The sequence below is a fragment of the Coturnix japonica genome, chromosome Z, assembly GCF_001577835.2.
Source record: "Coturnix japonica isolate 7356 chromosome Z, Coturnix japonica 2.1, whole genome shotgun sequence".
Lineage (NCBI taxonomy): Eukaryota > Metazoa > Chordata > Aves > Galliformes > Phasianidae > Coturnix > Coturnix japonica.
The window spans coordinates 7186760-7202645 of record NC_029547.1 but is presented as its reverse complement, the minus strand read 5'-3'; the positions used below and the strand labels follow the sequence as shown (position 1 = coordinate 7202645).

Below are 15886 nucleotides of genomic sequence, written 5' to 3'. Positions count from 1 at the left end.
AGACTACATTATGATTTAACTTAAAGTTAAACAAAGCAAAAGGTCGAGACAAGAAAAAAGTTAGGCAAAGCTAAGAGCATTTAAATTACAAGTAATTAAGATGGCAACTGAAATTAATTTTTCACATGATTCATATAACATATTGTACTTAGAAGGTTATATTTACTGAGTTGACGGGTATATAGGTAACATCAATTCAACAATCCCAGAGCGTGTATATGTGGTAAGAGATATTTGGTATTTGGAAAACAGATCTAAAAGTGTTGCAATTTTCAGTGTAATTATGCATAATTGTCCACAATTAGGTATCTCAATAAACAGGATGTGCAATGGCTTAAATTTCCAATGTGAGTTTGATGGGGGAGGATTTTTAAAGACCTCCAGACCATGGAGGAGGATACAGATGTTTTTCCAGTGAACTTCAAGGTCTCTGCCATGAGACAGTGCTGATAACAGCCTCTGCAAAGGCTGAAAGACTGAATAAATCAGGCTCCTGAAGAACAAAATACATTAATAACTTCAGATTTTTCTACATTAATTCTTGTTCTAAATAAAAAAATTGCTTGCTTGGAGTCAAATATTACACCTTTAAAATTTCCACATTTAAAAGTTCCCAGAGACTGGGAATTAATTGCAACAAAACTAATTGATCTCAATTATCCACCTGCTATTAAAACCCACATTTTGTCTGGCCTAAATTTACACAGCTCCAGCTTCTCTTTGATCTCGTTACACCATTTGTCTGGGAGATTAAAGAGCCCTTTGTTACATGATCTGTCTGCCCAGTACAGGGAGTTAACAGACCAGGATCCAACCTACTAATCAGCTTTCCTTTGACAAGCTGAACAAACCAAGCTCCTTCATTTCTTTTGCCAGGTCAGTTCTCCTTAGATGATTCCTTCATTCTTTCTTGCACACTTTCTATTTTGTCACTCCTTCTCCCTGGCATTTCAAAACCAGAAGTAAGCATGCCTTTCTAGGGGGATCATTTAAGCACTAAGTGAAAAAAGGCTCAGAGTTCCTATGCAAAATCTCCTGTGCCAGAGGTCACTATTTTAAAATACCACAGCTCCTCAAGGTAGGGCTGCCTCCATACAGATTATGCCTTGAATTTCTTCATGCCTATGCTTGGACACAGTCTCACAGTCTCGTGCAGGTTGGAAGGGCCCTCAGAGATCATCGAGTCCAACCCCCCCATAAAACAAAATGATTTTCTGTGCTCTCCTACCAAGAGATTAAAATAATCTTCAATCTGATTATTGCATTTCTCACCACCTCTCAGATATTTCTCTTATCAAAATATCAGCAGTGATTTTCTGACTACTTGTGCATGTCCAACCTTATGGCTTGCCTGGGCCACCTCAGTCTGGTACAACGGCAATGGCTGCAATTCTTACTGAGGTCTCACGGTGTTTGTTGGAGATTTTTGATGAAATCTTACTCCTCTTGCACTTCATCCTTGAAAACAGTTGTTCACAAGTGTATGTAATGCCAAAAAGCAAAGACACGAATAATGTGTGAAGTAAGAGGTATTTTTCTCTGGTAAGACAGGGCTTACAAAAGTCCAGCAGGGAGACAATGAGATTTTTAAGCTGAATATCTGATTACAGGTATTCGATTCCATTTGAAAATTTGAAGGTCGTGTTGACTGAAAATGGATTCAAAAACAGACCAAAAAAAAAAAAAAAAAAAGATAATTGTTGGCAACCTTGAAACATGTTCTCAAACTCCTTTATCAAAATGGAAAGCACGGGTGCATTTTTTTTGCTGTTCACAGGACACTGTTTAGCCAATATCTTAGAAGGCATAAACTTCAAGTGCCATCACTTGAGCTGGCACCGCACCCTGCCCAGGCCCTGTTTCAGCCCAGATGGGGTTAATAACGCATCGCTGTTTGGTTATGGCTGAGTGATGGGCTGATAGCTCAAGAGCTGCCAAAATGATGGTGAGCTGTGCTGGGCCGCATGCAGCCTGCAGACCGCAGGACGGACATGCCTGGCCTCCTTCCTTTTGTTATGTTTGCTTCAGGGGCATATAAATACTATGTTTTGTTTCTTACCTTCCCGCCCCCCAACCCCAACAGCCCCTTTTAATCAATACAATGTAGTCATGAAAGAGCTCCTTACAGCTATGAAAAAGTCTCATAGCACACCCTGCACTCATGAATTAAATAGAGCAGACCCATGTTCTCCAGGGTCTTTCTTTTTTATTCTGGGCATACTGAGTGTCCATAATGTTCTACAGCATTTCACAAATAAGACTCACATATTCCCTTTTAATTTTCACTCTTTGCTTATGTGGTTGTACTTGTTTCCTGCATTATAATATTTCTTTACAGTAGCAATTTAGCTTATTATTTAGCAAGGCTTCTGTCTGCTTATAACAAATATAACCAATTTAAATGACTGGCAACTAAGCAACAATTATATTTTAACTCTGATTGCCTCATTTTCCTTTCTCAAGTAAATTCCTAAGATATCACTAATAAAACAACCACCAGTAATAACTGGCATCATCAGCATTTGCGAATACTGATAAGTCTTTCAACTTGGAATAGCAATACCCAGTGTCAATAAGCAACACACCAACAGCTAGAAGGAAGTGCTCAGTCACCATGCTGGCACAACAAAGCTATCAAAACTGCTACCAAAAGTCAGAGTGATTTTCCTGGGTTTCTGAACACTGAGGTCACGTTTAGCTTTAACAACTTTATATCAGTGCTGAGCACGAGCATTTGAACTGACATGGAGACATCTTCTCAAAGCTGGGATTTGTGAGGTCATTTTAGTCCTTTTCATAAATAAAGCCCAAATAGCAAACTGAATCCAGACCACAGTATCAGTCTCCCTTTGAAGTGTGTGCATGCAACAGTGGGCCATGTTAATCCCAACCAGCCTTTGTGATATCACACTTAGATAACAGCATCAGTTTTACTGCAGGGTCTCATAAGGCCAAAGCTGCCTGCTGGTCCCAGCCCAGCACAGGTGCTGGTGTATGAGTGGAGGGCCAACTCCAGTGCAGTCCCTTCATGTGAATCACATGCACATAGTCTTACACAAGAGAAGGAAAGTCACTTAATAAATCTGAAAGGTATTTTCTCACTCTGACAATGTTTTCAGCCTCAGTATTATCAATATAGAAATAAACTCATGCAGTCTACAGAAAGATTAGTAGGGAACTCCACTCACAAGTCTTCTTTGTCTCTATTGGGAGCATGATTTAAATATACATACATCCCAAAAGCCATCTGAAAGAGACTTTCTGTGATCTGGTTCAGAGATCTGAATTCCTCAGGAACTACTTAGTCTTCTTAGTGCTTTTACTGAGAACCACAGAATCATCAGGGCTGGAAAAGACCTAAAAGACCATCCAGTCCAACCGTTCTCCTATCACCAATAGCTCCCACTAAACCATGTCCCTCAACACAACATCCAGTCGTTCCTTGAACACCCCCAGGGTCAGTGACTCCACCACCTCCCTGGGCAGTCCATTCCAATGCCTGACCACCCTTTATGAGCAGTAATACCTCCTAATGTCCAGCTTGAATCTCCCCTGCCACAGCTTGAAACCATTCCCTCTGGTCCTGTCACTAATGACACGAGAGAAGAGGCCGACCCCCAACTCACTACAACTTCCCTTCAGGAAGTTATAGAGAGCAATCCCAGCTCCTTCAGCCTCTCCTCATATGGCCCCATTGTGCTCCAGACCCCTCAACAGCTTTGTTGCCCTTCTTTGAACATGTTCCAGGCCCTCGATGTCTTTCTTGCAGTGAGGCCTGATCCCCCAGTTGTCCCTCACATGCTGCGTGATCTCCCTCAGGACAATCTGCTCCATAACCTTCCCTGGCACCGAGGCCATGCTAACAGGCCTGTAGTTCCCTGGATCCTCCTTACAACCTTTCTTGTAAATGGGAGTTGCACTGGCAAGCCTCCAGTCTTCTGGGACCTCACCAGTCAACAAGGAGTGCTGACAGATGATGGAAAGAGCCTTGGCTATCACCTCTTCCAGTTCCCTCAGCGCTTTTGGGTGAATCTCATCCGGCCCCATGGACTTGTGGCTTCATATTTTTTTGATAATTTTAGTACCGTAATTGGACTGAGACCTTAGAGAAAACTTCAATTTTTATCTACATTTCAAGATCAGATAAAGCACTGTAGTATTATAATAAGCAGTTAAAACAAATTAATGATCACAGACGTTATCTAAATGCAGTAAGATTCTTTCAATGTGAGGATCCCAGTCCTCCTGCTAAACTGCCTCCTCTATTACCAAGGTCCCCAGACCTATGGAGAGGGTAAATGTCTTGTCAAAGCTGCCATCCCTGGTGAAGTAATTGGTGATGAACTGGTAACTGATGAAGTAATTGTGCTGACAAGAATATCTCTGTATATTCCCCTGGCATTCTGTTAAGTACATCATAACACTTGATTTAAATCTTACACAGTATGGACTTAATAGAGCACATACTAGAAAGGTTAAAACCTGGTTCACTGTCAGGGCCTAAAGCAGAGCTGTAAACAGAAATGAATAGAGATGCTTTCTATTGTGGATTTATGGGCATCATTTCTAGTTCTGCACTGCTTGGTATTTTTATTGTAATCCGTGTAATGATGCAAACCATCTGCTGGCACAGAAATGATGAAAAAGGCAGCTACTTTTTAGGTATGCACTGATCCCATATGGGTACCACTGCAAGTGTCCTCTTGTGAGTGAAGGTTCCATCAAGGACAGAAAGCTACAATTTGGGAAGCAAAAACTCAAAGACTGATGCCAGTCATTGTTGACAGCCATTACCATTGCCATGATCTGTGATTACACAATGGCTTGGTCTAGAACTGTGAGGACCATCAGGGGAGGTGAAACTCTGCTTCTGATGAAAAACACATGAGAGAAACTAGGTCAGTGTGTCTGATTATGATGTTTGCGCTCAGGAAGAATGTGGGATGTTGAGGTGAAGCTGCAGCACGTTGCAATGCAAGAAACCCAGCCCATTTTTCTTCTCCCTGTTATCTCTGAAGAACATTGAGTATGTCCTAAATGGGGACATTGTGTCCCCCATGTCCTTATCGCAATGTCTATCCAACAGTTTCAGTGAGAGCAGTACATGAAAGATGTCCATGTTCACTGGACAGTGCATTTGAGAAAAAATACAAGACTGTAGGTATGCCCTTCTCCCTGTGACACTACATAGAAGAGCACAATAAGAACTGGTCTGTTGTCTCAGTGTTCAACCATAAATCCTCAGCTTCACAAATCTCAAGGGTATCTATTACTAAGCAGTTATTCCTCTTGCCAGAATTTCACAACAATTTAATTCTGTCATAAAGGTATAACAACTTTTATTTTAGATGCAGTCACACTCTGCATTAGCACTGTTCATCCTGAATTTACAGAGGACAAATTGTGCTCACGCTAGGCCCCATTATACAGTCATTTCACAGTGACGAACTGAGGATTAGACAGCTATAACAGATTCTTCAGTGTTCTGGGGGTGAGCCTGTACTCCTCATGCATCCTTGTAACTGGCAAGTTACACCCGCAGAGTGCAAAGGAAGAACAGGGGAAAGTACATTACCCAGGCAGATACTGTTTTTTTTCCTTCTCGTCTCACATGCAGGTGAGAGCTGCTCATAGAAAGCCATCTCTGAATGCTGTCAGAAGCACACTTACTTCTCAAACATGAATTTAGGTGATTCCTAAGGCCTGGGCATGTTGTGCTCCCATGAGCAAGGCAAAGCACAAGCCCAGCACCCACCACAGCCCACTGAAACCCACACTGCAGGCTGTCAGTCTAGCCAGAAATCCAGCAATCTCATTTATGCGGAAACAAAACCAGAAAGACAGCTCCTCCTGATGGGAATAACAATTAATTCTAGCCAAGCAGCAAAGACCCTGAATTGCAAATTGCAGTGACAGTATTCCCTTGTTCAGAGGAGACTGTCATATGCCAAAGAATTGCCATTAGCATCAGAAACCTCATCCAAATAAATTACTGATGAAACCTGCATCAATAGGATACAAAAACAAGAGATAAACTAGGATGCTATTTGTAAAGAATTCACCATGATGGAGTGAAATGGACCCGTACAAAACAAGGGATCTTCTGTTTCAAAAAGAATACTTTGGGCAGCAGGACAAATGTATTGCTTGTACCCTGGCAGCACCACCAAACGCATGCTGCACAAAAGAGTGGTGATGTAATTATGCTCACCACAGATCCAAAGAGCTGAGTTCTATTTGTGTCTCTAGCTCAGTCCCCCATTGACAACAGGACCATTTCCCCTGGCCAGGATTCATCCCCCTTCCGCACCTGGGCGGCAGAGCAGTGGGAAAGCCCTGCCTAATTCCTGCACTCTGAGTATGGGGGCTGTGAGCACAGTAAGATTTCACTCTGCTGGACAAGGTGAAGAATATCCTGAGCACTTCTTGCCATGCTTTCTTTTGCAAAGACTAATTCTAATCTGGTTTTTAGAATTCCTGCTGCCTGCTGGATTAAAGAAATTGTCAGGCCAATTCTGGTTTCTCAACAAACTAACAGGAACATTTCCTGGACTTGGATGGAGTGAACTTCAAGAGAAAAAAATGTAATTTTAAAGAAAAATCAAATGTTAGAATATTGCACACAGAATGTAATCTTTACCACTGCACATGAAGACAACCCATCCGGTTTTCATCAGAACACAAAATACAAGAGAAAGGCTATTAGAGTCCACACTAAAGGCCCCTGTAGCCAAGTGTCTGCTCTCCAAGAGTGCTGAGTACTAACTGATTAAAGAGCACAACAATCACAGCAAAAGTTGCTCTACTACCTCATTCTCAGAGTTTCTTGCAGTTTGCAATTATGAACTTACTGAACCAGATGATCTGTTCTTGGTAATGGCCAGCAGCAAACTGTCCCTCTGTGAACTGATCCTTTGACCCCATGTATAGCTTTGTTCTCCAAGGCATGGAGGACGGGAAGAAAAGGTTCACAATTTTGTTACATATAATCTTATTCTGTTTTAAACTTGTACTAGTCCATTAGCTCAATAATTTCATGTGGTCTCCCTCATCCTTGAGTTACAGACAATAGTGAATATTTGACCCTTTTTCACTTCTGCTGCTCAGGTCTCTATAGACCCATATCAAATCCCCTCTCCCTTGGCCTGTTTTAAGAAGCTCAGTGCTGAGCTTCTTATTCCACATGACTTAATTTCCCAACAGTGAATTTCATTAGTCATTTTATCATAACTGAGATCCTTCCACATCCATTCAGAATAGGTGTTCCCTAAAAATAAACACCAAGCAATTTGATTTGTTAGTAGAGAATACTTAGAATAGACTCTAATGTCTTCTTGCTGAAGAATGCTAGCAAAAAAGTATATCTGCAGTTTGCAAGTAAATACAGAGCAACTGAAATGGCAGGTGGGCAAAGCCAAAGACCAGTCTCTGGCTCCCTGTCTTTGACTCTCAATCACCCACAAAGAACTCCCAGGGTTGAAGTGCTTAGGGTAATAAATTCAGTGACTAATCCTGCTATTTGCAGTTCTCAATCACTGTTTACCTATAGCCCTGTGGCTGATTTTCATTTCAAACCAGACGGAGGACTATTAGTGCTCTATAGGGGAATCAGCTTTTACTTCAAAAAGTAAGTTCTAACACTCAGACAAGAGCTCAATTGTCCTGCTAGAAACAGTGGAGAAATTGCCTGGGTCAGCAAACCCAGTCCTTCTCACAAGTTACAAGAACCATTCTGTAGTCTGTCCTCTTCTGTAAGCCCAGAGAAAGCTCTGCTGCCTTTGCAATGTTATTCTTTTCTCTAACACTCTCTGCTTCATTTCAGAGTAAATGGTAAGACAGGTAGATACAAGGTTCACAAACAGCATAAGAAGGGTGAGAAAGATGTCCATAATAGCTCATAATAATTTGTATCTAATCCCAGACACTACATAAGGAAAAGTGCCTTTTCACAGTATTACGTCCTCTGGCATGACCTAATGGAGAGCTTACCTCTACAGACATCTCTGGAAGATGCTCCCCACCAAGAGGACAATGTGTTTATACTTAGAGATGTCTCTCATGATTGGCTTCTGGTGAAACAGAACAGACCTGGTCTTTAAGCATTTAGAAGGGCCGGGACAGGGGAATGACAATCACAGTCCATCAGATGAAATTAAAAGGATTAAGTGGTGCCTCTGGGGACAATTCCTTGACCAAAGGGAGAATCAGCACTATCATATGCCAAAAATCCTGGCTAACACTGTCTATGCCTATGCGTTTCTGAATGTTCATGTCATGGAATGTAAATGAATAATTCCTATATTGAATTCAATCTCAGTTTACATATATTGAGTCCTTGCTACAAGATGTAGTACGTGCCCCACAGTGTGCTATGTTTGAACCTCAATGCACCAGCTTAATATTTTAAATCTGTCAATGTCACTTTTGTATTTGTTACTTACAAGAGCCATACCCCACTGCAAACAGGTCCTTGTACTTTGGATTCCTGTAATGAGAAAATTCATGTAAGAAAGCATTTATAATTAACTGCATAATTCAAGAGGAATGCACAGTGTTTCACATTTTAATATCATGGCCCATTCTCACAGGACCACATACACTGTAAGGGCTAGACCCTTTTGAATATATACACCAGTAAAGTTCATGTATGAGTAATTCTTCTGGATGCAAGATGCACAAGATAAATATAACATCTGAAGACCACAGCAGTAGGTGAAAAGGATAAAAAGGGCACAGACCTATATATGATGCCAATCTCCAGCATTTCTTGGTTTATGTACTTAATGATTATGTAAAGTTTACTTCTAAAGATGAGGTCTTTGAAGAAAGCAGAAAGGCAGGAATGTACTGGCTTCCATCTTTCAGAAGCCTGAATAAAGGAGTTTGTAACTCACTGAAGAATAACACTCAATATGTTTACTTTCACCATCACTAAATAATAATGGATGATTCAAGAAACAGGTTTCAGTTCAAAATTTCATCACCACAGCTCAGGAAAGGAAATTCCCTTCTGATTCAATTGGTTGTCAGTTTTGTAAAAGCACATTGACCGAGTAATTAGTTATTATACCTTCAAAAGTCCCTTTATCTGAAAACCATCTACTGCTAAAACCTCTGCTCCGTATGGACAGTTCAGAACTGTTGCTGTCCACAAACTCTTGAAAAGAATGGATGTGAAACTTACCTAATGAGTGTTCCCCTAACTATTCTGAACTGCTAAAATGAAAATATTTCTCCTTTTTTACTTGGGTAAATACCCCAGACATCCTAATGCTCTTGCTCCTGTTCTGTCCTCTAAAAGCACCATCACTGACAGCAGTGTGAGAATAAAAATCAAATTAGAAAAGCTTGTTACATAAAGCAATTTGGGGTCATTCTTCCAACTTCTGGAGACAGGAATAATAGCAACAGAAATGACATGTAGAAGATACCTTTTCCCCAATTTTACATCTCATTTTAGTATTATTTTGTAATTCTCATGCAACAAGCTCCTCAACGTTCTATTAAAGTATAAATCTTGCAATGGCCTGAAAGGACGAAAGACAGCAATCCTGCTCTGTCTCACTATAGAACCTCCTTGCCAAGACACAGATGGATCACACTGCACCACCATCAAGAGGAGGTAGAAGAACACAGGGCAGGAGCTATGTAAGTCTCACACAACTGCATGAACAAGCCAGTGCCAGGATCAGGTATGTTGAAAAGTAAAGGATTCATTCAGGTTGATGAGAAGTTTTTTCATGCCAGTGACTGTGAGCTGATTTGAAAGTACAAATGATAGTTTTCAGAGTTTTGGCTGCTTCACATTTCTTGTCAAGAATGGCACCATCTCTTCTCCTTCCTTGGGCTTTTCTGGACTGATTCTTACAGCATATTATCCAAAGATATGTCCCATCTCACTTTTCCCAAGAAAGGACACGTATTTGCCCTGCTAGCTGCACTCGCTTTGCTCTAGCACTGTCCCACACCTGTTGTGTCCTCACTTCTTGCTGAATGTCCCAACCTTGACACATTCAGCCTCACACGAGATGCTTCCAATCCAGAAGTGCATGGAATGTTTAGATGCTGTCAAAGAAGATGACTGTAATTACTCAAAAAAGTGTTTCCGCAGAAACCAGCACTGTCCTGTAAGGTGGCACGACAATTAACTCCACTACTCTGCAAAACTGAGAGCAAGTTTGCGTTAAGGAGACTTACCAGGAGATGGCAGTAACTGCAAGTCTCTTGGTTTTGTCATACTGGAACTTCCAGAGCGGGAGGAGCGTTCCTTTGTGGTCCCGGTATTCATCGGAGGCATCCTCGAAATATTTAAAATCTAAAACCAAAATCAAATAATAAGTCTCGTGGAAAAAGTCTGAAATATTTAACCATGACAGAGTACCAGATAAGCTTTAAAAGAATCTCTGTCGTTCTCACAGTTTCGATACAACACAGTTATTAGTATAAAAGCTGTCTCGATCTCGCTCCAAAACAACACTTAAGTCCTGCAGTTTACCAAGCACCAAGTCCTCACACAAAAGGAGACAAAGAACGAATAAGAAAGAAGCACTGAGTGCAAGAGGCAGCCTCAAGTCATTCTCAGAGCTAGATGCAGCCTTTCAAGAGGGAGCTGAGCAAAGATATGAAAAGCCTTGCAAAATAGCATCAGTACTACATTATGTCAGTGATCTCCAGAGGTCTCTTTTAAATCCTATGATTCTGTGATTGTGTGAGGATTGCTCTGCACTGGCTGCTTTGACACCAAGACCTGCATCAAGGAGGGAACTACCTGCTGAGGAAAGAAGCCTGCCAGACCTGCCGGCCCAGCCTGCACAGAGCAGAGCTGATGTGCATGTCTTCTGAATGACTCAGCTTGCTGTCCTGTTTGCCTTGTGTAAGCCAGCAGGTTGCTAGCCCTGCTCATTTTAGCTCTATTTGTCTAACATTCAGCATTGGAGACACCAGCATAACATAAGGCAACAAACCAGTTTTCATAGTCTGTGCTCCAATCTTCCACTGCTAATCACTGACTTGGTATCTTTTGCCAAAACCCCTGCCTGCTCCTTTTACTAAGAGCCAGCTTTCCCAGAGGATCTGTTGTGAATCCTGCTACAGTTATGGCCACTCATCTGCAGGAATTCTATTATGAGAGCAAACATCATCTCCCAGTAGGGCCATACCTTGTGCAATGTCATCAAATATGTTCTGATTCACCATCCGCTCCATTATTTTGGCTGCACTGGATATCTTGGTTATAGCATCACCCTGTTGAAAAGATAAACAAATAAGAGAAAATTTATATCCTACAGGTTACAAGTCTTACAGATCTTCTGTGATGGAAAAAGCTTGAGTCTTTCCATCTTGAATACAGGATAAATTGAAGCTCCTCATACTGCTACCTAATTATGATGGCACTTGAATTAAGGCAACAAACCTATATTAAGTTCAGCAAGGTGCCACTCACCCCTGAAATACACTAACTTCAGTGTTTGTGTCCGATTTATCTCAATGGCAAGGTGCTTCTCTATGAAAGCAGTTAGTCTTAATCTCCTCAACTTATCCGATCTGTTTTATGATGGGATGAGCTAAAAGCACACACACGATCCATCCCTCATCTCACTTGATAACAATTCATTAAGTTCAGCAATACAATCGTGTTTGATAATGTATCAGCTGGCTGCCCAGCTTTTGTGGAAAATGTTTTGATACTCTTTAAAATCTGACTCCCCTCACTAGGGAACCCACAAGTGGGCAAACCTGCATGTGGGACTGTATGCAGGAAGTGCTTCAGGTACAGCAAGGGAGACCTCTTGGGAATGGCATTTTCCAAGGCCAGTGGTCCCTGGTTAACTATATACTTGTCTGACTGAGCCCTGTGTCCAAACACAACATTCTTATTCCATCTTCTTATTAAACTCTGTTCCTAACTACTTTTTTTTTTCTGTATTAGTATGTTCTCTATTCTGTGCATGTGTTTAAGTGAACAGAAGCAAAATTCAAGCTGGGCTAACCAAAAATAGGACAAAATCTTTATGCCAGCAATTGGAGGGACAGAGCTTGAAGTTCCCCAGACAGTTTGGGACTGTGAGGACAATGCCAGAACAGCTTTGCAAAAGGGTGTGAGAATGCCAAAGTATATGCAAAGTGTTTTGACAGTATGTTGCTCCAAGGACCTGAAACCCCCTCTAAATCCTGCTGCTGCCCCAAAGCCCCAACAGGGTTTCAAAGCCTTTCATCTCCAAACCCCTGCCAGGAACCAATGACTGCCAGCACAGTATGATTTCCCCTACAGTCAAGACAGTAAAAAGAAACTTGTCATTCTTGGCACAGCCCAGAGTTTGCCCTAAGCAGAAAAATTAAAAATAAAGCAACTTGCCAAAACTGCACTGCACAGTCACAATCTGAACCAAGAATACGGCTGTGGATTATGTGCATCTCAATGCTCTGTTTCTCTTGAGGGCTCTGAACAGGCACAAGAGAGACAAGTTTTGTGGCAAAGAGCATAAAACCCATACAGAAAGGTGACAGGATAAAAGAAAAAAAATAATTCTATAATCTGCAACACTTTTTACGATTACAGAGCTTGCATCTATCTTTGTTAATGTGTACAGTCTTCTCCCACCTCAGAAAAGATAAAGTAGAACTTGGAAGAGTTCACAGAAGGGCAGTAAAGGTGACTCGTGATCCAGGATAGTTTCTGTTCCAGGAAAAATTGGTTAGGCTGGGACTTGCCAGCCTGGAGAAGAGTTGGCTTAAAAAGATGAGACAAGTCTGTGAGGTCCACTGACACACTGGAACAGGTTGCCCAAAGAGGCTGTGGATGCCCTAACCCTGGAGGCATTCAAGGCCAGGCTGGATGTGGCTCTGGGCAGCCTGGTCTGGTGGCTAGCAACTCTGCATGTAGCTGAGGGGCTGAAACCAGATGATCATTGTGGTCCTTTTCAACCCAGGCCATTCTACGATTCCATTACAGTCCTAAATAGTCCTGAAAGGATGGACAGTGGTTGACTAGTCATGCCTTTTCCAATACAAAACCAGGGCTGTTAGTGGAAGTCAACTTGGAAACAACTTGGAAGAAAATGAGGTGATTCACAGCAGGATGACACCTGTGCAACTCCTTATCAAAGGGTGTAGAAGATGCAAAAGTCATCAACTCTGGGAAAAAGCTGAAAGTAGCTGAATGCTGGAAGAATATTTGAGTCAGGGAAGGATATGATACATGCTTGCTGTGTTCTTAGCCTTTCTTACACATTCACTTGTGGTTAGAGCCCCAGCCACATAATGTGACCACTATTATGTTCTCCAGCTTTTGCCCAGGACAGTGGGAAAACTTGAGAACTGCATAGAATTTATTGTCACATTCAGAATTTCAAAAAGCACAGGGATTTATATTTTTAAATTTTAACACAGTTTGATTTTCTGCAAAATATTCCTTAGGCACTAAAACTTCATAAGTATTGACAGAAATCAGAGGAAGAGAAAGGGGATACTTGAAACAACCCAAGTAGAAATCAATATTCCCAGTTGCTGAGGTTTCACTCTTTTGACTCTAAGTTGCTGTTACTGCTTCTGCCACAGCAAGATGTCTTCCTCTGAAACACTCTATAGAAAAAATAGCAATTCACCTTGCTAACACTTCTCCAGCGATACTGGGATCGTGTCTATAGAAATGGCGTGGGCTGCCACCAGCATATTGCTCTAAGCGAGCTTAGCTGACAGAGGTTAAGTGCTGAAAAGGTTACAACTTGATTTAGAGAAAGAGAAGAGCAATAAACACTGAAAAGTAATAGTTACTGGGTATAAGGAATGGATCCCCTGGAGTGCTGCTGGTTCATCAGGTGTGCTATCGACGCTGTCCTCTGTTCACCTACTAAGTAGGATAAACTCTTTTCTTTTTTAACATGCTTGTACTGTGGGAAGGAGCTGGGAAAGAATGGCAGTGTTGTACCCATCAGACATGAGCAGTACTATAGATCATTTCTCTTACATATGCAATGAAAACTGCACTGGAAGCTTTCTGAATTTCCAGCCTGAGAATCCATTCTGCACTGTAGAGCAGAAGACAAGGATTACTTTATTGTGTTCTCAAAGATGAATGCCAGGTCCTCAAACATCTATAAAATCTTGTTGTTGTCAGTGGGAAATAGGCTTTAAACTAAAACAAAACAAAACAAAACAAAACAACAACAAAACTGTACAGGCAGGAACAATCTTCATTCCTGCCTGTTCATCATTCACTGAAGGTTTTCTGCCATGTAGGAAACTGTCCACATGAATTCAAAGAGCTTTAAGTCAGCTTTTTTATTAGGTAGCTATGCTGTAAGCAATGCAGTCATGAATAACCACATCTTTGGCACTAAACTGTATCAGAGTAAGTTATTTTCTCACTCAATCCTTTGCTATTTCAGGTTTGATTTATACTGAATCATACTGAAATAAATCCTCAGCGGAAACTATAGGCCTAATTTATCTTTTTTCAAGGATCTGTTTGAAAACTCATTTTTTTCTTCGTAGGGGCAACTCTGGTTTAGCAAGACAAATGTAATGAGTGCTCATCAGCTAATATGTTTGTTTTACTTGCTTCTGTGAGTAAATTACTTTTTGAGCAGCAATAATGTACTGGAATCATCTGTTAAGATAGTTAATGGGTTAATACTTCGAAAATAAATGTCACAGACTCACAGAATGGCTTGGGTTGGAAGGGACCTCAAGGATCATGAATCTCTAATCCCCCTGCCACAGGCAGAGTCACCAGCCTCCACATCTAATACTAGACCACGCTGCCCAGGGCCCCATCCAACCTGGCCTTGAACACCTCCAGGGACGGGGCATCCACAACCTCTCTGGGCAGCCTGTTCCAGCACCTCACCACTCTCATGGTAAAGATCTTCCTCCTGACATCCAACCTAAAGCTTCCTTCCTTCAACTTAAAACCATTTCCCCTTGTCCTGCTATTATCCACCCTTTCAAAGAGTTGACTCTCCTCCTGTTTATAGGCTCCCTTTAGGCACTGAAAGGCTGCAATTACATCACCCTACAGCCTTCTTTTCTCCAGGCTGAACAAGCTCAGCTCCCTCAGTCTGTCTTTGTAGGGGCGCTGCTCCAGCCCTCTGATCATCTTTGTGGCCCTCCTCTGGACCCTCTCCAACAGCTATCCTTCTTGTACTGGGGGCCCCCAGACTTGGATGCAGTACTCCAGATGGGTCCTCAAATGGGCAGAGTAGAGGGACAGTCATCTCCCTCTCCCTGCTGGCCATATGTCCTGGGTTTGTTGTACTATTCATTAGCACTAATTGTTTCATGTTTCCCACTGGCCAGTTGCAATATGCAACTCCACTTAACTGGAGCATGGAACAAGGCTTCTGCTGATCCGTAAATGTATAACCAAACTCCACCCTAAAATCACTGCAGTAACAGCTCATATCTCTTACAACATATATGGCTGCTACAAGAATTCCAAGCTTTGAAAAAGAAAGCATAGTGCAGGTACGTTGCCCAGCCAACACCTCCATGCACTGCAGTTATTGCAAATCCCAAACAGAGGCCTTCACATTGAATCCTGTCAAGCAGCTATTACTTTCTAGAATTGTACTCTCTGTTTATTTTTATTACTTGCTTTTAATACTGACACAGCGTAAACAGTAGAATGAAGACAAGGATGTTGGTAACAACTCATCCTGTCCTTCGGTTGAACAGCAGCAGGCAAACACTAATAAGAAGGTTAATTGCATTTGGTTTTCCGCTGTTATAAAAATAATTGTACTCTCTGTTTATTTTTATTACTTGCTTTTAATACTGACACAGCGTAAACAGTAGATGAAGACAAGGATGTTGGTAACAACTCATCCTGTCCTTCGGTTGAACACAGCAGGCAAACACTAATAAGAAGGTTAATTGCATTTGTTTT

General features: G+C 41.6%; 1 protein-coding gene across 2 annotated transcripts in view; it reads right to left on the bottom strand.

Annotated features, from left to right (window-relative positions):
* Positions 1-15886, bottom strand: part of DNAI1 (dynein axonemal intermediate chain 1) — a 135807-nt gene that overhangs the window by 88858 nt on the left and 31063 nt on the right. For both annotated transcript variants that reach the window (XM_015848293.2, XM_015848294.2), the window contains 3 exons: positions 11160-11244; positions 10198-10315; positions 8442-8485 (listed from right to left, as the gene is read on the bottom strand). In XM_015848293.2, coding sequence (XP_015703779.1) covers positions 8442-8485; positions 10198-10315; positions 11160-11244 — 247 coding nt within the window. The remainder of the gene's footprint in view (positions 1-8441; positions 8486-10197; positions 10316-11159; positions 11245-15886) is intronic.